At 39.5% G+C, this 26004-nt stretch overlaps 1 protein-coding gene across 1 annotated transcript; it reads right to left on the reverse strand.

Annotated features, from left to right (window-relative positions):
- Position 1: 1 nt before the first annotated feature.
- Hoatz (HOATZ cilia and flagella associated protein) lies at positions 2–26004 on the reverse strand. The gene is given in 5 exon segments (XM_042054719.1): positions 2–196; positions 291–389; positions 24733–24803; positions 25260–25298; positions 25779–26004. Coding segments are annotated over 5 exon segments (630 nt in total).

Consider the following 26004-nt stretch of genomic DNA (forward strand, 5'->3'; position numbering starts at 1 on the left):
GTTAGTTGGTCGCCCCTCCGCCTCCTGGGACGTCCACTGCGGCGAAGGCAGCCCCTTGGACTGGCCCGCCCCCGACGGCCTGGTCTGGTGCTCCAGGCTCCAGGCTGGAGAAACTGCTAGGCTCACTGGAGGGAGGCAAGGCAGCGGAAGGGGCCAGCTTTCCCGAGAGAGCCGCCCAGGGAGGTCCTGAGTTTGCCTATCAGAGAGGAAAGTCCCACTCAACAGGAAGAGAGTGCAGTGTCTTCAAATAGCATCATCTCTTACTTTCATCACGACACCCAGTTTCTTACCAAGTGGGCCAAAGTGACAAGACCCCTACTCACACCTCCGTAAGCTTCAGACTCAGGCTGCTCCTGGGACGAAAGTCCAGGATGAGAGAGGAATGGATTCTGAGGCAGGCAGTGTATACTGACTAGGAGAGCTTCAGACAGGAGCTTCCACAAAAGGAGGTAGAGCAGGAGTTCTTAAGAGTCCTCCACCAGAAGCTGGAGTGTTTCCAGTCTCAGCCAGAAAGCCATTTGCTTTGCACAGGACGCATACTGAGAGGTGGGAGTGGTTTGTGGAGTTCAGCCTTTGGTGGACAGAAAGATGACTCCCCTAGGAAAGAATGATCCTACCCGCCAAAAGCTTCCATAACCAACCTAGCCTAAGTGGACGCTCCCTTTAAATTCACAAATAGCTTTGTTTATATTTGTGTCTTATAGTAAATGGGTTTTCAAATAATCCAAACGATAGAGTCAATCTCCTGTCAAAACAAAAAAAAACAAAAAAACCCCAAAAAACTATGAACCAAGTAGGTAGCTCATAATCACCTGTAACTCCAATTCCAAGGCATCCCCTGCTCTCTTCTGACCTAAAGGGGCACCAGACTTCACATGTGGGTGTTCATTCATGCAGGAAAAACACTCATAACACAAAATAAAAATGAAAACTTTAAAAAAAATGTAGCAGCAATGCTCCCACCGTCTTGCCCATGCCAGTTCTAAGCAACAGGCCTGGAATAAAGCAGCAGTCAGCGCAGGATCTGCTGCAGCTCTAGCTGAGACTGTAGCAGAAGCTCTTACAGTTGCAGAAACTGCAGGGACAGGGCAGGATGAGCAGCCCTTGCCTCTGTTCTGACAAAAGTATCTCACAACTTACAACTGTTCTTTCCAGACGTCTTGGTCATCCCAGCCAAGGCAACAATGGCTGTGGTGCTATGCACCGGAATGGTACCTGATGCTCTGTACCATCGGAATGACACCTTTCCTCAGGGTCTGTGTGACCTTGGCATTATCGTTACAGTTCTTGGGTTTTTGCGGTAGTTTGTCAAGGATAATATGTATGTAATGTCAGTTACATCTGACTTAATGTCAGTTTAAATATTTTTTTCTAATATTACAAGATCTGCTTTAACTTATGAAATGACCGCTTTGTTTCAAATAGTTAAATTGCGTCTTGAGTACTCCCTATGATACTCTGACTTTGGTCCATATTGGTTTTGTTAGCATACACAATAAGCTGAATGTAGAGACTTGTCAGTAATGACCCCAATTCTTCACACCTCCCAGGATACATATTCTTTATTATGCTAGTACAATCCCCCTTGCTAAAAGGCTGAATATATTTCTCTCTTCCATGATATCTGATTAATCCATAGAATAAGCTAGAACTTTATGAGCCTACTGCAGAAAAGTCTTTCATGTTCTATCATTCTCTTGTATCTTTGATTTCCGAAAGGAGCAAGCCTCAGATATCCTACTGGTCCATGAGTGTCTCCAAGAGGGGGGATATGTAGTGCAGGACTGCCTCAATCCGTCAACAGACTTGGAGCGTGAGCGACAGAACTGCTTTAAGTGGCCTGAAATCAGATCAGTCAGACCATGAGTTGAACTTTGTATGAGCAATGGCAAAAATTGCTTTAGAACTCTGTTAAGCAGTACTGTTGTAGTAATAACTGTTACACCTGGCAACACAGGGATGTATCACCGTGGGAGGACTAGTTGCCAAGAAAAACTCACAATGTGTTGTAATTTTTCTTTCTTCTTTTTTTTCTTTTGTTTTTTTGAGAAAGGGTTCTCTGTGTATCCCTGGCTGTCCTGGAACTCACCTCTGTAGACAAGTCTGGTCTTGAATGCACAGAGATATGCCTGCCACTGCCTCCCAAGTGCTGGGAATAAAGGTATGTGCCACCACTGCATGGCAGATAATGTATAATTTTTATGGTAAAATTCTTTGACCCAAGATCCATTCCTCAACTTGATGTGCTCAAAGTAGAGACCACCAATTAAAATGCTTGGGCTAAGAGTGTTTTGCACTTTGGAATGTTCACACACACACACACACACACACACACACACACACACACACACACACATTTTGGTGACAGTACACAATGTCAAAGGCAAACTTGTTTCCTATACAACTTCTATACCTAGTCTGAAGATAATGTTCTGCTATATAATATTTCTGGTTTTTTTGTATGTGTGGTGTATATATGCACATGTGTGTGAAAGTGTGTACTTGTGCATGAATGTATGGAGGCCAGATGCTGACACTGGGTGTCTTCCTCCACTGCTTATTTTGCACTTGTTTTACAACCCTTTGCTCACCAGTTGCCCACACTAGTAGGCCAGTGAAGAGATGCGCCACCCCTACAGGTCCTCCAGTCCCTGCCGCCAAGTCCGGCATTACAGGTGCTGGGAATCCAAACATAGCTTCTCATGCTTGTGTGAAGAACACGCATAGCCACCGGGCCATCTCCTTAGCACCTTCTGCTGTACTTTTAGTGTGTCCATATGAGGCCAGGTACAGAATTTTCTCTTTGTGGTGTCATACCTAGTACTAAAAAAAATTTGGATTTTTGGATACACAACCTCTTTTCTGATTCAGGTTTTTGGATGATGGCTGCTTAACCTATAATATGTTTATATATTGAGAATTATAAACCTAGGAGTAAACCAATGCTTGCCTGTGTAAGTGTATGTCTTCCTTTAGGCAAGGAAATAACCCCTCATGAGCACTGAATCAGAGCAAATGGGTATTAGTTACATGATCTTAAACTTTAGGCTGTGACAGTCTGCTCTGTCAGTCTTCATGAGAGCCAACTGTCTGATGAATATTTCAGCATGGCAGGATACCTTTGCTTCTTGATAGTGCCGAGGAATAAATCCTTAACCTTCTGTTTCCAATATATACCAAAGGGAGTAGGCTTTGAGTGAGGTGGATTGGCAGGAGGGTTATGTATAAGATAGCAGCTCAGGCCTGGTTCAGGCCTATTCTAGAAATGAATAAGCCACACTTTGGGAAAGGGATATTTTTTGTTTTTGTTTTTGTTTTTGTTTTCAAGACAGGGTTTCTCTGTAGCTTTGGGGCCTGTCCTGGAACTAGCTCTTGTAGAGCAGGCTGGCCTTGAAGTCAGAGATCCACCTGCCTCTGCCTCTCGAGTGCTGGGATTAAAGGCGTGCACCACCACCACCTGGCTGGGAAAGAGATTTTAAAAATATATTTATTCATTTTTTTATTAAAAGTTTACATCTCCTCCCACTTCCCTCCCCTCCCCCCCCCACCCACACCCCCACTCTCTCCCTCTCCAGGCCAAAGAACAGTCAGGGATCCCTCCACTATGGGAAGTCCAAGGTCCTCCCAACTCCCCCCAGGTCTAGGAAGGTGAGCATCCAAACTGACAAGGCTCCCACAGAGCCTGTCCATGCAATAGAATCAAAGCCCAGCGCCATTGTCCTTGGCTTCTCAGTCAGCCTCCACCGTCAGCCACATTCAAAGAGTCCGGTTTGATCACATGCTCCATCAGTCCCATTCCAACTGGCCTTGGTGATCTCCCATTCAATCTGTCCCACCGTCTCAGTGGGTGAACGCACCCCTTGCGGTCCTGACTTCCTTGCTCATGTTCTCCCTCCTTCTGCTCCTCATTAGGGCCTTGGGAGCTCAGTCTAGTGCTCCAGTGTAGATCTCTGTTTCTATCTCTATCCATCACCAGATGAAGGTTCTATGGTAATATGCAAGATAATCATCAGTGTGGCTATAGGACAAGGCCAGTTCAGGCGCCCTTTCCTTTGCTGCCCAAGGAACAAGCTGGGGACATCTCCTTGGACACCTGGGAACCCCTCTAGAGTCAAGTCTCTTGCCAACCCTAAAATGGCTCAGAAAGAGATATTTTTAAGAGATGTCTTTAGGTTTTTAAGAATGCCTTTTCATCCTTGTTTTATTACTTTGCTTATAGTAGACTCGGGGGTTATATAGAGCCCCTTATTCTTATGTATTGAGTATTCATAATACAAATAAAATATACACATTCTACAAATACCCTTCAAATAAAACAAAAAGCAGGAGTTTGGGATGTGTAAGATGACAAAGGTATGATGTCATATATGATGTATAGTATGATGTCAAACAAAATAAAATAGACACAAATGTCAATGACTGCCAAAATCCACTTGTCTACATTCTTAACTTTTATTTAGTGTATTTTAACATGAATGCTCAGTAATTGTCAAATTCCTTGAATCTGCATACTTTTTACTTGGTGATCCTGATGTAAGCATAACTTGCTTCAAGGTGAATAATGTCAGCCACCCTACTACAATATGTCAATCAAATCATTGCAAGGCTTTGACTCTTCTTGGTCCTGTTTGTCTGACTCTGATGAGACTTCCCTGTAGGCAACAGAAAGAGTCAGTTCTCTATATAACAGCATCAGTATGTGATCACGAATGTAGTAGGGAAATGACTTTTGAAAATGTCCCCAGTAGGCAGCATCGTGGATTCTGAATGTGTATTAAGGCTTGTGACCAAGTACAAGAAACAGATGTGAGAGAAATTGGTTATCTTACTGAGAAGTGTTCTGTGAAGGAGGCCATAGCCTCCTACCCTAACGGGACTCAGTCCCCCTTGAAAAATGCAAATATTACTGGGGCAAATGCTAAATGTATCACTTTTAAAGCATTGCTATGAATTTACTTTCTGCTGGAAAGGGCACAGATTATTCCTGAGAAGGTTTTAGCCTACATCACTGTGTGTAGGAATTTGAGGCTGAGTGGACAAGATAAGGAAAAAAATATTTAAAATTTTTTTTTCTTTTTTTCTTTTTTTGGTTTTTCGAGACAGGGTTTCTCTGCAGCTTTTTTCGAGCCTGTCCTGGAACTAGCTCTTGTAGACCAGGCTGGCCTCGAACTCACAGAGATCCGCCTGCCTCTGCCTCCCGAGTGCGGTGATTAAAGGCGTGCGCCACCACCGCCCGTGCTAATATTTAAAAATTTAAGAAATGTTTGTATACGTTAGTGTACAGTATAGAGGCATCAATTTCCAAATTAGCTAATGCTTAATAACATGGTATTTCAGATTTTTAAGACAAATATATTCTGAATCCAAGATTGACTTTAAGTTGGGTGATCCAGTTTCTCAGGGAACCTATAATATATTTATAGACAACGCAGAAAATTACGTGAACTATTAAATAACCTAAGAGTAGTGAGCTAACTAATTATAAAATTTGGACACAGTAGTGTGTGATTGTCAAAAGGATGATCTTTAAGTGCAGAGGGAAATGTCACTGTGAAATGGAAAGAAACTCAAGCTTTGGGATTAAGGAGAGAATATATTATAAGAGAAATTAAGCAAGAACTTAAAATTTAAAATTATCATTTTAAACTTGACCCTGAATCACAGCAGTGGAATAATCTACACAATAGATAGCTAGGTCTATGATAATGGGACTGTCAGCATTCATTTCTAGAGGGAAGGGGGTCACAAGACCCTCTGGAGACCCTTACTAAAACCTCTCTGGGATTCCATATGATACTTCCTTATGCCCAAATGTTAAATTCTGTAAGCGGTATAAAACTTATTCAGGGTGAAACTTAATTTTCATTGGTATAGCTGCTTCTGAATCATCCCTGCTCTAGTAAATGATCCCACTAAACTCATTATCACTAAAAATTATGTTAAAGTTGTAAAAAGAATGCCTTCTATATGCAAATAAACAAGGACAGTAACGGCAATATTCTGTAAAAATTGCAGCATAATCTAAGGCACCCAGACATGTCTGTGCCATTCATAAAGCAGTCTTCGTCCACCATCTGGGCCAGTTAAGTCTTTCCTTTAGGCTGCCTTCCTCCCCTCAAATCATCTTGCTTGGAAGTAAGAAACTAAGATGTGAGGCATGATGTAGAAAATATAGACAGGTAATTAGTGATTTAAAAAAAAATCTATGTAGACAGAATCCTTCTCCCTTAAGGCTACTTGCTGACAATTCTAACCTTCTGTCACCTACAGGCTGGGTGCCGCCACACTGCTGGTTATCGATAAGATCTGAGGACGCACTAAAGATGGCAGGCTGCTCATGGGAGGTGGAGCTGGGAGGCCATGAAGACGGGTGAGAAGGGACAGTGAGGCACACAGAGGCTCCAGTACCCACTCTCACTCTGCACTCCACACCATGTGTGCACATCCACAGATCTGCGCCGGCTTGAGCTCAGTTACAATAGTTTATTTAGGCAAGAAACCCCAACACAGTGGTGAGGGTTTTAGATTTGTTGGTAGGAGACAAATAAAAATGTTCTTTAAAGACAATAAATAAAAACATGAGGATTTTTGGAAGTAAACTTACTTTGCTTCAGGTACTTTGGCCTTAGGCTTATAAGGTAATGAAATCAGTTCTTTCTAGAAAAAATAAAAAGGGAAAATGCTTACTGCCAGGTCTCCTTAGCCTTATTCCCCAGGGAAAGGTGACTGTGCTATCTGCCTGTTCTGTAGCCCCACTATGCAGGACAATCAGACGTGATAGGGAGTCAAGTCAAAGCAGGAACTCAGTTTATTCTGTGACATGGTGTGATGTGGGGGATACCCTTAGCCAATGAGAGACAGCCAAGCCCTTCCTCTGGCTGGAGGGGTGTCTACATAGATTTTGCTGTATCATCCGTGGTGGCTTTCAGACTATCCCTCAAACTTGAGCCAGGCTTTTCTTGTCCTACAGGCCTCGAGGTACAGGTCCTGAGATAATCTTGGCGCTAGCACTTACTTCCTCTGTCTGAAATGTATTCACTTGAAAACTGTCCTAAGGTAAAAATCTTCACAGAGTCTAGACAAGCTTCTTACATTTGAAAACCATTTGAGTTAAAGATGTTCTGATTACAGAATTTGAGGCATATTCAGAAGTTGGTGTTTGAATTATCCTATATTTCTAGTGAATTATTTTTCTAAACATTTTAATCACTTAAGTTGTATTTTTTATGGTCTACAAAGATCAATCATTGTAAAGTCATTAGCAATGAAGTAGTCAATATTAATAGCCTACAATTTTGTAATATGTGAACAATTTCACATTCATTTCCTGACTGTCAGACCCAAATAGTCACACAGAAACTATACTAATTATACACACTGTTTGGCCAATGGCTTAGGCATATTCCTAGCTAGCTCTTACATCTTAAATTACCCATTTCTATTAATCTATGTGTCACCACAAGACTATGATCTACTGGTAAGGTTCTGGAGTCTTTCTCCTTCGGCTGCTACATGGTGTCTCCCTGACTCCACCTCTTTTCTCCTTGCATTCAGTTCAGTTTTTCCTGCCTAGCTCTATTCTGCCCTTCCATAGGCCAAAGCAGCTTCTTTATTTACAATGGTAATAAAACATATTCATAGCATACAGAGGGGAAATCCCACATCAAATAGACTCCCTGACCTATACACCTTGTTTCTTCTGCCATCAGAGTTACAAATTTTGGAGTTGTCTCTGGTTTATGGTTTGTCCAGTTACTTAATTTCTGTTTTCTCAGCCTTTGGTGCATAGAAGACTCAGAACATGAGAGTATAGATTTAAAGGGTCAGAAGAACCTCTGAACATTTGCCACAGATCATGCGTGCCTTCAGTCAGCCATTCAGTGCCCCACCAACGCTCTTACTGAAATTCTCTCTTCTCTTTGTTTCCTTAAGAGTTGGAGAATCTCATCTCTCTTTTTGGCCTATTTGAACGAAGAAAAAAAAGCATGAGCCTTTTGACACAATAGTAAAGCCTGTATCTGTGGGAAGATGAATTTTTCCTTTTCTTCTGGTTTAGTGGGATGTTAAAATGTGTTTTCCACAACAGATCTATACAGAATATTTGGTTTTGATTGTAAACATACAGGTTTTGTTCATACAACCAACTTCTATTTAGACTTATCATATGAGCTAGCCTAAGATCTTAAATACCTTAATTATGATTTTAACAATTCAAAATTTGACATTTCCTCCTCCATTTGACAGGTGGGGGAAACTGGGGCAGAGTTAGGTTAAACAATTTACTCAAGCAGTTCAATGACAGATCTTATGACAAAATCTTAGCTATTGGCCACGGAAGGAAAGTTACCCTAAATGGCAGGTAGATATAAGCTCAGTAAACCCAGAGATCACATCTCACCCAACTCACAACGAAAGAGTGCTGGCCTTAGAACTTGTACTTGATAACAAGCTTTCCCTGTAGCTCTCCCTTTTCCCTCTTGGCTTATCAGATATCATATACTAGGTGAGTTTTCATAAGCTAAACTTAACTTATCACAGGCATGAGATATATCAGTATATAAACTAAAGAGCAGACAAACTCAGGGAAAAGGACATTCTGTTTAGTACAAGGCTAGAAGAAAGAAATACAAAGTGAGAATAAAACACATTTTTCAGAATCAGGAAAATCCCAAGTCAATCTGTCCATCCAAATGTATTACGCACTGTGCTTGGGCTTCTATTTCAAAGTAATACACATTTTTTAAACAACACCCTTTCTTGCAGTTTTGGAGGCGAATTGTCCATAACCATAGGAGTATGCAAGGCCAGTTCCTCTGAAATTGACTTCTGGGCCTCTTCCTATGGTCTAGTGGTCTGCTGGCTATCTATCTATCCTTGGCTTATAGAATTAGAGTCTCTGCCTTTGCTGTCACATGGCATTCTCCCTTATGTCTCACAGTCATATTGGGGAGGGAGTTGTGCTTATTTTTTATTATTACAATGGTCTACTTACAAAAAAAATTTAATCATGAAATAGTATATCTTATTGTGGAGAAGCGCCTCAAAAGTCTTGTTTACTATGCCATCTTAAAGTTTTTATTAGCACACGGTAGTTGCATTTCATTTGTATTTTAATAAATAAAGCTTGTCTGAGGATCGAAAAGTAAAACAGTTGCACTGGCCAGCCATTACAGATCAGGCAGCAATGACACACACCTTTAATCCCAGTAGCCACACTATTTTGCTATAGAAACCAGATGGTAGTGTGCACACTCTTAATCCCAGAACTAGAGAGGATTATAAAACAGAAGGAGCAGCTCTCAGTCTCATTCTGAGGTTTCCTGGAGGCAGGATCACTATTTTCAGACTGAGGTCGAGTAAGAGAGCCAGTGCTGGCTGCTTTGCCTTTCTGGTCTTCAGGTTAAAACCCCATATCTGTCTCTTGAGATTTTATTAATCGGGCTACAGCACACATTAATTATATATAGGGAGTTTTCTTTATGACACTTTAATATTTGTACATTCACCCCACATACCGTCTCTTATCCCTCTTCCACACGCACTGATCTCCTTCCTTTCTCAGCTAGTCAGGGTCACCTTCTTCTGATGACTTGTCATAATGGATTAGGGGTTCACCCTATTCCAGTGTGATTCCATCTTAACTAATTTCATCTGTACCAACTGTATCTTCCAAATCGTTTTTTAAAAAGTAGTAGTTTATTTTAATTCATAATTAGCACTTAGGCTATCCACTGCCATGTTAGTGGCTGAACAAGAATAATCCCTGCTGGAAAAAGAATTCCTTCTTATGGAGAAAAAACTCAGAGTGGGTGGTTTCTAGTGCTCTGCGATGGGTTTAGGAGAAGCATAAGGACAGAACTGAGGTCCAAGAACCCTTCGTTCACATGAGGGCATGTGTGGGACTGGGATTCAGAGGTTAGAGAGGGTGAGTCTAATTCCTCAGGCTTATTCTTCAGTCTCCATGACATGGCTGAGGAAGATAGTGACACCAGGATCCTCGCGACAGAGGGAAGGCTCGTGATTGTCAGCTGGTACCAGCAATCGGGCCAGTTCTACTGGGTGCTTTGGATTTGTATTAAAACTTGTATGAATTTGTTTTTTATTCTTTTTTAAAATTGTTTTTATTGAGCTATATATTTTTTTTCTCTGCTCCCCTCCCTTCTTCTCTTCCCTTCTACCCTCTCCCATGGTCCCCAATTTACTCAGGAGATCTTGACTTTTTCTATTTCCCATGTAGATTAGATCCATGTATGTCTCCCTTACGGTCCTCATTGTTGTTTAGGTTCTCTGGGATTGTGAATTAATTGTAGGCTTGTTTTTCTTTGCTTTATGTATAAAAGCTACTTATGAGTGAGTGCATATTATATTCATCTTCATGGGTCTCACTCAATATAATCTTTCTAGATCCATCCATTTGCCCACAAGTTTCACAGTGTCATTATTTTTTTTCCGCTGTGTAATTTTATTTCCATTGTGTAATGGACCACATTTTCCATTATCCATTCCTTTGTTCAAGGGGCATTTAGGTTGTTTCCGGTTCTTGGCTATGACAAACATGCTGCTGGAACATAGTTGAAGCACATGTCCTTGTGGTACAATTGAGCATCCTTTGGTACATACCCCAAACTGGTATTGCTGGGTCTTGAGGAAGATTGTTTCCTAATTTTCTGAGAAATCACCCTACTGATATCCAAAGGAGCGGTACCAGTTTGCACCCCCACCAGCAATGCAAGAGTGTTCCCTTTACCCACATCCCTCTCCAGCATAAACTATCATCAGTGTTTTTGATCTGGGCCATTCTTACAAGTGTAAGAATGGAATCTCAGTGTTCTTTTTGATTTGCATTTCTATGATGGCTAAGGATGTGAGCAATTTCCTTAAGTGTCTATTGTTTCAAAACTCTTTTTTGAGGCAGGATCTCAGTATGTAGCCTGTCATTCTGGAGCTTTTCTGTGTGGTGCAGGTTGGCCTTGAACTCATAGCTGCCTACCTCAGCCTTCCTGAGTGCCACAGTTAAAGGTGTGCCCATCATCATTTCCCAGCCCCATTTTTTTAAAAGATTTATTTATTTATTACATATACAACATTCTGCCTCCATGTATGCCCACACGCCAGAGGAAGGCGCCTGATCTCACTACAGATGGTTGTGAACCACCATGTGGTTGCTGGGAATTGAACTCAAGACCTCTGGAAGAGCAGCCAGTGCTCTTAACCACTGAGCCATTCCTCCAGCCCTCCCAGCCCAAATTTTGCCTTACGAGCCTACAAAATTTTAGTATTTTTGGAAGAAGGTTTGTTCTTTATATCTAGCATTTAGGACCATCTATATCATAGTGTGATGAGGAGTGTCTATGTGTTACTTTCATTATAATAAAGAAACTGCCTTGGCCCTTTAAGAGGATAAAATATTAGGTAGGCGGAGTAGACAGAACAGAATTGTGGGAGAAAGGAAGCAGAGTTGAGAGACACTTCGGGCAGTCACCATAGTGAGTCGCCATGCCTCTCCTCTCCAAGATGGACGCAGGTTAAGATCTCTCCTGGTAAGCAACCCCTCGGGGTGCTATATAAATTACTAAATATGGGTTAAAGCAAGATATGAGAATCAACCAATAAGAAGCTACAGATAACGGGCCAGGAGCCAGGCAGTATTTAAATGAATACAGTTTCCGTGTAATTATTTTGGGTAAAGCTAGCTGGGTGGCGGGACACAGCCCGCTGCTCCTTCTACAATAGTGAATGTATGAAAAAGCATGAACTCTTGTAACTAAGCAAACTTTTGTATGACCTATCAACTGTTACAGGTTCTATAAAGCAGTGTCTGCCAGTACAGACCTGGGATACCACCATTGCACAGGTTCTGTGTTGGTTTCTTCAACTCTTCCATGACATGTGTCCTCAGTTGGAGTGAAGCACTCCCATATTGTGATGACGTGCATGCTCTACCTTACTCCACTGCTCCTCTCTCTTTCTTAGTGGCTGTGTGTCTCTTTTAGAACTTTACCATCTTTCCTTTAGAGCTCAGAGATGCCTAGAGTGTGATTTTAATGTGTTTCTGTTGGCTCGAATTGCTTGAGTCATGGTTATATGAATAGAATATTGTATTGTATTTTGTAACACAAGTAGTAGGCAAGGTAGTTCTTAATGTTTTAGAAAATGAAATTAAAAATTGGTTTTAGTTATAAAAATTCTCTAGAATAAAAATTTTATAATTCTTTTTTTGTGTAACTCTTGGCACATGATAGAAAACTAAATTGCCACATGATGATGAATACTATAGATTAAAAATAACAGGAAAAATAATATTCATTTTTTCCTTGGATTTCAGGTCCTTTGTTTATCAAATAGATTTTAGTAGCTACAACCCCAGACACAAAGATTTCAAATGAGACTTGATTTCTGCTTCCTGGACATGTTTCCTGGGAATGAATAACAAACTGTAAACAACTGTGTCCTCTGAACAAATGTTGTGAACTATTCTAGGAAATTTTCTTTCCAGGAAAGCTAAATACAATTCAGTGTTGAGAAGAAATCCTTGCAAGTCAAATCATGAGTAGTTCATTTTCAACCATGTTTTGGATGAATTATTATTAAAGGTTAATATTTATAAAGCATTTTGATAACTTAGTTAGCCCCTAACACAATACTATATGGGGATCATAATTAACATTTAAAACAGTTAACTTTTGATAATTACTGTATGCTTTATTTTTATTTATTTATATTCACGCTCTTCCTGAAAAAATAGGAAATAAAAGCTGATTACAGTAAATTAGAATGTGACAATACTATATATAAGTTTAGTGTGCATTGGATGATTAATAATTTTGTATCACTCTGGAGGTAAAACATTTAGTTCTCACTCATTTCTTGGTTTTTCAAAGCCAGACAATTTAAGTGGCAGCATGGGTTAAATGAAGTCGGGTATGTTGGGCTTGGATCCCAATTTACATTGAAAGTAATACTGTAGTTTAGCTAACGCCTCCTTTTCCTCTCTGCAGCTGTAATCACTAGCATAGGTTAAAAGTTTGTGGTCTTAGGGAACAAAGGTAGCATTCCTGAGTCTTACTTCTCTTCTATGGGGAAAGCTGTGAAAACTGGAGATGATAAAGTGCTTATTATAGTGAATGGCAGATGGTGGTCGTTTAATAAGTTGTAGCTATTAAACATTATTTTTTATGAGAAGAAACGTTCTTCTAATCCCTTCAAATGTTTGAAAAGAATGGGAGGGAGAAAGATAAGAGCAGAGAAGGCCTGAACAACATTTTCACTGAGTAACTTCTAGGCCTCAGGCCTTGTGTGAATTTAGCCTTACAACACTTGCTGTTTCTTACACAGAGAAGTAGACATCCTCTCTCAGGGGCACTAAGCCAAGCAGTAACTGATGCTCCAGTTCTCGTGGATGCCACACTCCATGCGTTTGTTGTTTCAGACACCTGTTAGAGCTCTCCAAATAGCTAGGGGACAGGTGGGAGAGGGGCCGACAATCTTCATTTCACAAATGAAGAATCGGTATCAGCTATTGTGAAGAAGACAGTCTCTGTTACTACAGGAAAGTTTATGCTGTGGTAGAAAAGGCAGGTGAGGGCCAGGGAGCTAATCCAGTCTTCGGACATCCTTCATCAAAATCAGCTTACACATGGTACTTTGCAAAAGCATGATTAAATGGTAAAGGTGTCATGGGAGAGTTACAGTGGGCCTTACAAATGGATAAGCTTTCTAATGTCACAGTTAATTGTAATGAAATATTCGTGGTATGGGTTTGGTTATATTAACTAAAAATGGGCATTACACTTCAAATTAGAATGCTACATAGGCAGAATCAATGTTCTATTGTTTTACAGAGATTAAGAATATATATGATCTTCATTTTCTTTAGGTCTTATCATCTAATGTTTAATTCTGTATCTATGATCAGGAGTAAACTAGGAAAATTCTGTTCTTGTCTTCACAGAATCTTAATCCTTGTTGGAACAAATTTCACATCTATGTTACAAATGCAATCTATGGAAGTTAAAAAGTGTGATTGACTTGAGGCAAAATTAACAATAAAAAGCCCACATATCTGGATTTGATTTCAAAATGCGAAAACTCTGCTCAGCTCCATCCATGAACTTGTGCCATTCTTTGTGCCTGCCTCCTGGAACGTGATGTGTAGATGCCACGTTCGCTGCACTGTGAGTTTATATTCACTATTGTAATAAGATGCAGAGCTGTTAGCTCTCAAATAAGCTACTCTGTTTAAAAGACCAGCTGAATAATCACTGAAAAGACTTTCTCGAGAAGCAATCTGAGTTTTGTAAACAGCACTAACCGTAGTCATCTATGGGAATGGACAGAAACAGGACTAACTGCAGTGATCTAAGGGAATGGACAGAACATGACAGAGGGTTATTAATCAAAGGGAGCAAGGATGCTGACTTGCAGAAAAAGATGCAATGCTAAGACCATTCCATACTTCTTGGAAATAGCTCTATCTTGGCTCAGTTTCTCTGCTCTAACACATATAAGCTTCATTTTAAAAGCGACAATTTATTAACTGAAGAAATTTACAAGTCATTCCATAAGAGAGAATTAATATAAATTTTAAATATAGACTTTATAAAGAACATAGATTTCTATTAAGTATGATTTTTTTCTAGGGAGGAAAATATATTTCCTGGCTCTGTTACATATTTATTTTTAGTTGTGTTTCATATATATACATATATGAATAGAAAGGCAATAATAATTGCTTAAAGAATGTAGCTCTTATTTTAAAACTTTCACATATAGTCAGATGTAGTAGCTCATGCCTATAATCCTAGTATTAAGGAGACTGAGGCATGAGGATTACTGTGAGTTCCAGGGACTCTTGGGCTTCAGAGTAAGACTGTGTCTCACTCCTCCCACTAAAAAACAAAAACAAAAATTCAACCTTTCCCTCCTCTCACCAAAAACCCCCAATTACACAATGCATGAAAGGCTAATATGGTGTGTTTTTTAAAGACTGCTTTAATATCACTTTAAAAAGTGCATTTAAAAAATGCAATGTAATATTTTAATATTGAGGAAAATATGAGCATATAATAAATGATATAATTTAAGATTTCATAAGTTACACATATACTAGGGATAGTTTTCAGCATATGATTGAAATACATTTTGTTAATAAAAACCGTATGATCATCTTATTAGATGCTGAAAAAGCCTTCGACAAAATATAACGTTCCTTTATAATAAAAGTCTTGGAGAGAGCAGGGATACAAGGAACATACCTAAACATAATAAAGGCCATATAGAGCAAGGCAACAGCCAACATCAAACTAAATAGAGAGAAACTCATAGTGATACCAATGAAATCAGAAACAAGACGATTGTCTACTCTCTTCTTATCTATTTAATTATAGTTCTTGAGGTTCTAGCTAGAGCAATAAGACAACAAAAGAAGATCAAGGGGATACAAATCATAAAAGAAGTCAAACTCTCACTATTTGCTGATGATATGATAGTTTATATAAGCGATCCCAAAAATTCTACCAAGGAACTTCTACAACTCATAAACACTTTCAGTAATGTAGCAGGATACAAGATTAACTCAAAAAAATCAGTAGCCCTCCTTTACAAAGATGATAAAATGGCTGAGAAAGAAATCAGAGAAACATCACCCTTCACAATATCTTGGAGTAACTCTAACCAAACAAGTGGAAGACCTGTATGACAAGAACTTTAAATCGTTGAAGAAAGAAATTGAAGAGGACACCAGAAAATGGAAAGATCTCTCATGCTCTTGGTTAGGTAGAATTAACATAGTAAAAATGGCAATCTTATCAAAGGCAATCTACAGATTCAATGCAACGCCCAGCAAAATTCTTCATAGATCTTGAAAGGACAGTACTCAACTTCAGATGGAAAAGCAAACCCAGGATAGCCAAAACAATCCTGTGCAATAAAGGAATTTCTGGAGGTATCACAGTCCCTGACTTCAAACTCTACCACAGAGTGACAGTACTGAAAACAGTCTGGTATTGGCATAAAAGCAGACAGGAGGACCAATGGAACTTAAAACCCAGATATTAATCCACATACCTATGAACACCTGATTTTTGACAAAGAAGCAAAAAATATAAAATGAAAAAAGAAAGCATATTCAACAAAAGGTGCTGGCATAACTGGATCTCAACGTGTAGAAGAATGAAAATAGATCCATATTTATCACCATGCGCAAAACTCAAGTCCAAATGGATCAAAGACCTCATCATAAAGCCAGCCACACTGAATCTTACAGAAGAGAAAGTGGGAAGTACACTTGAGCACATTGGCACAGGAGACCACTTCCTAAATATAACCCCAGTAGCATGGACACTTGATGGAGGACTCTCATTGGTTAATAAAGAAACTGCCTTGGCTTTTTGATAGGGCAGGATTTAGATAGGTGGAGTAGACAGAACAGAATTCTGGGAGGAAGAAGGCAGTGAGACAGATGCCATGGAGCCAGCCACCAGGTCAGACATGCTGAATCTTTCCCGGTAAGCCACCACCTTGTGGTGCTACACACATTATTAGAAATGGGTTAATCAAGATGTGAGTAAGAGGCTAGAACTAATGGGCCAAGCAGTGTTTAAATGAATACAATTTGTGTGTTGTTATTTCGGGGCATAAGCTAGCCAGGTGGCTGGGAGCCAGGCGGCAGGAACGCAGCCTGCAGCTCCTTCTACAGACACTGAGAGAAACAAGTAATAATGGGACCTCCTGAAACTAAAAAGCTTCTATAAAACAAAGGACATGGTCAACAAGACAAAATGGAAGCCTAAAGAATGGGAAAAGATCTTCACCAACTCACATCAGAGGTCTGATCTCCAAAATATACAAAGAACTCAAGAAATTGGTCCTCAAAAGAACAAATAATCCAATAAAAAATGGAGTACAGACCTAAACAGAGAACTCTCAACAGAGGAATCTAAAATGGCTGAAAGACACTTAAGGAAATGCTTAACATCCTTAGCCATCATAGAAATACAAATCAAAACAACTCTGAGATTCCATCTTACACCTGTAAGAATGGCCAAGATCTAAAACACTGATGAGAACTTATGCTGGAGAGGTTGTGGAGTGGTGGTGCAAACTTGCATTGCTGGTGGGGGTGCAAACTGGTACAGCTCCTTTGGATATCAGTAGGGTGATTTCTCAGAAAATTAGGAAACAATCTTCCTCAAGACCCAGCAATACCAGTTTTGGGTATGTACCCAAAGGATGCTCAATTGTACCACAACGACATGTGCTCAACTGTGTTCATAGCTGCTTTGTTTGTCATAGCCAGAACCTGGAAACAACCTAAATGCCCCTTGACCGAAGAATGGATAAGGAAAATGTGGTACATTTACACAAAGAAATACTATACAGCAGAAAATAATGACATCTTGAAAACTTGTGGGCAAATGGATGGATCTAGAAAACATCATATTGAGTAAGGGTAACCCAGACCCAGAGAGACAAATATCATAGGTACTTCACTCATAAGTGGCTTTTAGACATAAAGCAAAGAAAACTAGCCTACGGTTCACAAGTACAAGTGGTCCAAATGACCATAGTACAATTTGCAACTAGGGGTAGTTATGGTAAGTAGATGTGGGGAGGTGTGGTAGGTGGCAGATCTGTACATTTAGGCTATTATTAGATCAGCTCTAGGAGTACACTAGATTATCATTATTTGCAGTAGTGTTGTTCTGGAAAGTCATTGCAAACAATGAATGGTGACTATCAAGTCATTGCTCTTAGGTTCCTGACAGCCTTTTGTTATAGAATTTCATCACTGGAACTACAGATAACCTTGTTTTATGTGTGTTTCTGTTTCAAAATATACTGTTGACTTCATAGAACTCATAACTAATAGCATGCTAACTCAATCCTGAGTGAGGCTCATATGATTAATGCATTTTCTCCATAAGTTGCATCATGGTATTTTTACATTTAGTGACATTAGGGTACACTTCAGTACATGGAGGCTATTTAAAATAGCCAAGTTATATATACAGGAGCACACAAACTCACACTAAAAGGATTCTTGTTACAATATGATCTGAAATGTGAAGGTAGAGGATCATAGTGTTCTCAGCAAATTTGTGTGCTTGACAACTCAAAAATTTCAAATGCTTTGTGAGTGCATGTCTTCAAATGATTCATTCATTAAAAGTACCCTTTTTGCATCATTTTACATTCAGTAGATTTGTTTATATTTTGTAAGTAGATGGTTAATGTGAGTCCTTACCTAATGGTTTAAAATGTTTTCATGTTGTTCTGATGAAAGCACATGGAAGAAGACAAAATGTACTGAAAATCTTTGAAAAAAGGGAAAGAGATGTATTTGAAGAAAAGCTCTAGATAATTCTAAATCTAATTCTAAATCAGTATTTTTTTGTTTTGTTTTCTTTTTTCAAGACAGGGTATCTCTGTGTAGTCCTGGCTGTTCTGGAACTTGCTCCATAGACCAGTCTGGCCTTGAACTCAGAGATCCACCTGCCTCTGCCTTCCAAGTGGTTGGATTAAAGGTGTATGCCACCACTGCCCAGCTAGGTTGGGCAAAGGCATTCAGATATCAATCCCCAAACTGATGTACTAGTCTTTCATAATTTGCTTGTAAAATGGTGGGCACACAATGCAATCTGCTTTTATGATTGTTCCAGTTATATGATGGGATGAAATCAGACTATCAAATTTAGCTAGATATATTTTGTTGTTGAGAAGGAATCCAGCAACCCTATTGTCTTCTTTTTTTTTTAAATATTTATTTATTTATTTATTATGTATACAATATTCTGTCTGTATGTATGGCTGCAGGCCAGAAGAGGGCACCAGACCCCATTACAGATGGTTGTGAGCCACCATGTGGTTGCTGGGAATTGAACTCAGGACCTTTGGAAGAGCAGGCGATGCTCTTAACCTCTGAGCCGTCTCTCCAGCCCTCCTATTGTCTTCTTTTAATGGTAGAAAAAGAATTTCATAAATATTATTTTACATTAGGCCAAGTAACGCTCCTACTAGGACCGTTTAGACTTGTCTAGGAAGGCCCACTCTTATCACTCTGACACAGCAGAGGATTCTCTTCTATCGGGATGTCTCCACAGCAGCTCTAAGGATACTGTTATCTTTCTTTGGCTCTTTGAAGCTGACATACTGATTCTAAGTGTCCCTTTTACTACTCTGGAAGTGTAGGATAATAGATAGCAATGCTGAAAAGCTTCCCCTTTCATACCACAGGGTCTAGAAACATTTTTGTGAGGATTCTAAGGTTCTAAGAATGACATCATGACCTGACTTGCTTTTGCTGTAAACAGAAACCATGTAACAAACTTCTGGGGAGGAACTATTCTATGGTCAGTATTTGTTGTATAGGATGTGAGACAGACTGACAAAAAGCCTATTCCTAGGGAAGAACATGTCTGGGATGTTGTCCTACAGATGACACATTTTCCTCTTAAAAACATTTAGTTTACATTCCCTTGTGTTAGAATTGCTTCTAGATGCACATTACCAATGCACCTTCTATGTATGTACCTAAAATATTCTTCTGATCGCTTCTTCACTCTCCTAGCAAATACATTATTTATAATTCTTTTCATAAAGAGATAATCAGCTAAAGAGCTTTCTTAAGGTGGCAAAACTAGAAAGCAAATTAGTTTTATGATTTTAGAGAATTAGCTGACTATTCATTTATTAAAATGTTTTCAGACTACTTAGAACTCTTAAAGGAAAAATAATGGTCCAATACAGTGCTATAAGGTTTCCTTTATGGACACAATAAGCCATTCAATCTTGACATGCTCAAGTGGTTTTGAGTTTCTGCCATTGATATCCATCACCGAAATAGCAGTTGTGATTAATAGCATTTGCCTACTAACGAAAAGCATTTATAATGTATCCCTGGAAAATATTCCAAAACGGAGAGTAGCATTAGAGTTTAAAACCTGGGCCACTGAAAAATCAATATCTGTTGGGAAAGAAGGCGGCAAAACTACTTTAGGAGAAATGGAAAAGAAATTTCCAAGTTTCCATTTAAGAAAATGGTTGAATATAGCTTCAAGAGAATTTATAGGGAATATATGAAACACACCTGGGATATACTTATTAATGTGTATGTTCACAATATGGAAAAAATTAAATAGGTAACATAGGAAAAAAACCCATGTCTTCTTTCATTCATTTTCTACATCAAGCTACATAGTATTGGTGGTGATATCAACAAAGCAGGGAGGGTATTTATTGTAAGATTCAGAGAAACAGTAGTATCCAAAACTAGATTTGTTTTAATATTTAATGGAATTACATTCTCTCCTCTCATATTCAGGCACATGAGACAAAAGCAAAATTGACAAGACAGGAGATGTGCTTATGCATTTTGAAGTATTCTTGCAAAAGATTATCAGCCTAGCAAAGTTCCCAGATGAGTCTATGTGGAAAGGATTAGACTTGATCCACTGCACAGTTGTCAGCATAGCTGTGGTCCTGTGTCATGCATGGGACCCTGGGCTTAATCTCCTGGACCCAACAACAATAGGAAAAAAATGCCAACAAAAATATTACTGTATAAGCAATCATTCAGCCATTAGAATAATTACATAGATTGTATGTTCATGGGCTAATGAACAAATGACACATGACTTCTACTTTTTATAAGGGACAATTATGGAGGGTAAATAAACTATGGCCAGGTATTTTATATAGGTTACATTAAATATATGAGGTGGTTATTTCTTCTTTACTGTTTGAGGAAGCTGTTCAAGAGTTCAAGTGTGTGGCTCAGTCACATTAGCAGTCAGTGGCAGAGCTATGCTTTTGGTCAGCCTGGGTCTCTCGAGTCAGCTGATTACGGTGCCTGCAATCTAGCAGGACAGAGAAGCATGGGCGATTGCCTTTACACTGCACTCTGGGAGGCCACTTCGGACTGTATGTAAGCACTGGGAAGGTGCTGGTCACTCAGTTTCTAGGTAGCCTCGGGAAAGCTTTCTCAAGCTGTCCTGGAAGCCAGGCCTTGAAGGCAGATGCGGAAGGGATTTTAATGATAAGACGTGTATGCAGGCTGAAGAAAAAAAATTTCAAATTCAGTGTTTTGGGAATGTTTCTTCATTTCTAAATTTCTTAATTTTGACCTTCAGTGGGATTTGTTGTTGTTTTTGAGACAGGGTCTCACTATGTAGCTGGAATTTGGGATATAGACCAGGCTGGCCTTGAATTTCCATTGATCTGTCTGCCTCTGCTTCTCAAGTGCAAGAATTAAGGGCATGTACCACCACACCTGGCACTTTTGTTTGTTTTTGTTTTTTTGCATTTTTGTTTTTTGAGATAGGATGAATTTCCTTTCTCCACCTCCTGCTGTGACCCACACAGATGACTCCTGGAAACAAAACTGGGGTTACAAGAGAATGAAGAAAGGATAGACACACAGACACACATACAGAAATGCTGGGATAAGACGGGTTATGCACGCTAGTGGAGACGCAACAGTCAGGAAATTCAGCCTGCTTATTTTATACAGCTGAATGAGGAGGCAGGGTTATTACATAAACCTGAACAAGGAGCGAGGTTTAGTTAACCTTGTGTAGGAGGAGAAGTCTCAGGCTGTAAACATCCAGGAGGAGGAATTCATGAGTCACATTTTATGAACACCATGCCAACAAGGACTAGGGGAAGGCTTTGCCATTCCCATGGGTCTGAGGCATTGAGGTCCTTGTCATGTCTGCACCCATATCTAACAATTCACTGGGGACTTCATCTGCTTCCCATAAGCTCCTAAATGGTGAGATTAGAAGGGTATGCTACTATGCCCAGTTTAATATGTCCTTGTGCTATCATATACATATATCATAAGAATACATCATAGTCATTGACTACATCTAACATAGTACATGTACCAAACTGACTCTCAATAAGTATGTGTTGAACTGAGTAGTTAATAAATTGAAAGAAGGACGCAAGGCATGGAAGCCTGTTCTAAGATTAGTTATATGTGGTTTATAATATTACAATCCCCTGTAATTCACATCATTCTTATTTTGACAAAAGCTCATAAAATTGACTATTAAATTTTCCTTTAACCTTTATTTCTAATCCATTCCTAAAATGAAGTACAATGAAAATTAAATTTCAAAAGTACCAAAGCAGTTGAACTTGCCTTGGAAATCACTATGTAGCCAAGGCTGGCCTCAAATTCATGAGGCTCCTTTTGCCTTAGTTTCCTAATGGTTGGGATTATAGGAATGAGTCACCAGTCCTGGCTCAAAGGTGTGTGTGTGTGTGTGTGTGTGTGTGTGTGTGTGTGTGTGTGTGTGAGAGAGAGAGAGAGAGAGAGAGAGAGAGAGAGAGAGAGAGAGAGAGAGAGAGAGAGGAATGAACTGAATTAAATATATGGCTTCATAGATGCTTGGCTAGGTAAGTATTGTACCACTGAGTTATACTCCCAGCTCTAATGAAAATTAGGCTCTAAAAATCCCCATAAAGGGGACAGAGAGATGGCACAATGAGTAATGTCTGATGACTTATGTTTGATCTCTGAGACCTACATGGTAGAAGGAACCCACTCACACAAGTTGTCCTCTAACCTATACGCATACATTGCACGCACACACAAATAATAAATAAATGTGATTTTAAAAATGAAAAGATAATCCCTGTAAAGGGTGAGGAGTAGTAGCTCAGTGGGTAAAGCACTAGCCTCATAAGCCTGAAAAGGCCTCTGATGCTGGAGCCCATGTAAAAAGCCAGATGTGGTGTTACATATCTATAATCACAACAAGACATGAGGCAGAGACAGAATTATCTGGAAACAGAGAAGCCAGCTGGCCTGAACAGCCTGCAGCAGAAACAAGAGACACCTTCAGCAAGGTGGAAAGTGAGAACTGACTCCCGAGAATTGTCCTGTGCCCTTGGCATGCATTCAGTGGACTGTGTGCCCACCTGCACTTTCTCAATACAATGTTCTTTTAAAAAACCCTATAAAATTCTATTATAAATATATAGTACATAGTATTCTTTTCTGTTCTTTGAGACAGGGTCTGGTACTTAATATTCTAAAAATAGAAGAAAATGCTAATTATTTTAATCACTTAATTTGAAATAATCACCAGTAGTCTTCAAAGTGAATTGTTGTGACCAGAAAAGTTAAGTGAATTGATCTGTAATTTATGTGGAATTCCCAGTATGTCCTTTAGAGCTTGCCAATATGTTCAATGATTAAACAGACTAGGTTCAAACAGGTAGGTATTCTATCTCTACTTTAATACAGAAATAGAGTTCATCCATGAGTCAAACTAAGTGATGCTATTATTCATGGTATTAGCTGCTGAGTTAAAAGCTCTAGTTGCATTATGTGGCTGCCGAAAAGAGGCTTCAGGACACCAATGTGTTTACTATCAGTTCTCAGTGAAAACAGGCCCAGATGACAGACTTATGGTCTGGTTCCCTTGGTGTTGACCTATTAAGGCAACAATTTTCCCATTTTAAAACTATTTTTGTTCTTAGACGATTGTGTATGGTTTGAAGCTTTTTTTGAAAAGTGAGTCTGTTTATTTCTGTTTCTGATGCTCCTGTGAGCTTTGGCAGAGACTGAGAATAGCCGAAGTTTAATAGAATGCATTTTTCCTTTTTAATATTTATTTATACATACATACATACAGTATTCTGTCTGCTTGTATGCCTGCAGGTCAGAAAAGGGCACCAGACCTCATTACAGATGGTTGTGAGCCACCATGTGGTTGATGAGAATTGAACTCAGGACCTTTGGAAGAGCAGGCAGTGCTCTTAACCGCTGAGCCATCTCTCCAGCGCATTTTTCCTTTTTGTAGCAATAGCGATCAAACTCAGGGCCTGCCACATACTAGGCAGATATTCTCAGCCCTCTTTTTAACTTTTATTAAATTATAAAACAGTCTCATCAAGTTTACCAAACAGACCTTGAACTAACTCTATATTTCCACTTAGCCTTGAATGTTTTTGATATTTGTGAACTAAGTATCCTTCCTATATGCTTATTAAATTTACATCTTTGTGTGTGCTGTGAGGGATATAGATGCACTGGTTTGTGCTGATACACGCTCCATTTTGCATGTTAAAGAGAATATTGGGTATCTTGCTTTACTATTCTCTGCCTTTTTACCCTGAAACAGGGTCTTTCACTGAGCCCAGAGCAAGCAAGCCCCAGCTATTTTCCTGTCTTCATCTCCCACAGCACTAGAGTTACAATGGCATGCAGCCATATCTGGCTTTTTACAAGAGTTCTGGAGATTGTTTTAATGCAGGCCCCATGCTTGCATAGCACCCTTAATCATTGATCCATTTCCTTAACTCCCAGCTCTGAACTTTTGATTCTCTTGCCTCTGCTTCTCTATTAGCTGGGAATAGAGGTTTGCACTAGTAGGCCTGTCTTTTAAAAGATGTGCATGTGCACATGCGTGCCCACAGAGATAAGAAAAGGGCATCAGATCCTCTGGAGCTGGCGTTACAGGCAGCAATTTGCCATGGGCACTGGGAACCAAACTTGAATTCTTTGAGAGATCAAGTGCTCTTAAAAACTGAACCGTCTCTCCAGCCCCAAGGATTTCTAAATTTTTAATCAAAATCTAACAAAAAAGCTTTTCAAGGCCAAAAGAGCTAAAAAAACCCCATTTTATTTGCATGTGTTTAAAAGTAAAATATCCTTAGCACCAATAAACAAACAATATTTATCAAGATTATTTAGAAGAGTAATGAAAAGCATTGGCCCACCTTTTGGAGATACTTTGCTTTCTCTTCAGCTTCCTGAATCTTTTGGGCTTTTGCGAAGACATTTGCCTCCTCTAGAGTAAATAAAGTCAAATTTAACCTGAAATAGCTTTGTCATGATTTTTATAGTATTGTCATAAATTTGGATATGGGTTAATAGAGCAGGAGGGAACACAAGTATATACTGTCTTGAAACTTTATAACCAGATTCTTAAATAGCTGGGGACTGAATTAATTATCTATGCCAGCAGGAAACCTTTAATCAATCCCTTAGATGATGAGTAAGTTTGTGTGGAAGCAACAACTGTCTCTAAAGAGAAAGTGCCTGTGTGCTCAGAGATGCTATCTACATTTCTAGTAAGGCTTTATAGAAAGTTATCTTCTGAGAGTGGTGTGGCCCTGAGGCAAGGTGGAGGTGTATGCAACTTAATTAGACTACAATGTAAATGTTTACATTTCTAAACTTTCTAAAAATCCTAGGAGCAATCTGGGCAGTCTACCCATTGAAGGGTGTTAAACCTGGTACTTACTGTTACGATCAAAGGGAAAGGGTCGGACTGGATTTTTCTCTAAGAAATACAAATGGAAAGTAAGTATTGGAAAAGCAGACATTAAAAGTGTTTGAATTTTCTATACTTATTAACATTGAATAAGAACACTTTATAGATCCTCGGTGAAAGGCTTGTCAGTCAGGGAACGTGGTTCCTAATTTGATTCTGCCTCCAACTTTTTCTCAGGCTTTCAAATTTAAATTCAACTTTATGTAAACGCTTTTCCTAACCTTTTTAGTCAACACACATTATTTTCTTAGATTAACACATCCTATTTGCCAAATTAGAAGCCCTCATTTAAGGGACTCTTAGGACGTATTTTTCTAAGTAGCGATGACCCTATCTTTGCGGTGGAGAATCGCAAGCAGTTTCAGAACTATTTGTGTATGCATTTGCATGTAGCTATTACCGCTTGTTTTATATCTAGCAAGACGGTTGATTTTCTTGCAGTTAGGGCTGGGCAGTTTCTACTTCCGAGGAGGCAGCCCCATTACTCACCGCTCACTTGGACTTTAGAATGCTTTGCCACTGGTAGCCGCTGGCTGCTGTCCCTGGTTCAACACCAGCTGAGATTCAGTGGGGGATACATGGACGCCCCGAGCCAAAACTGCTTAGCCAAGTTGGCATCCTGCTCAGAGCAGCCGGTGAACACCAGTAATCCAGGAGAGCAGATTTCCTGGGATTCCTTCCCGGAGCTAGGACAGTTTCTGGGGCCCGTTTCCAT

Source organism: Arvicola amphibius, chromosome 3, assembly GCF_903992535.2.
Source record: "Arvicola amphibius chromosome 3, mArvAmp1.2, whole genome shotgun sequence".
Taxonomy (NCBI): Eukaryota; Metazoa; Chordata; class Mammalia; order Rodentia; family Cricetidae; genus Arvicola; species Arvicola amphibius.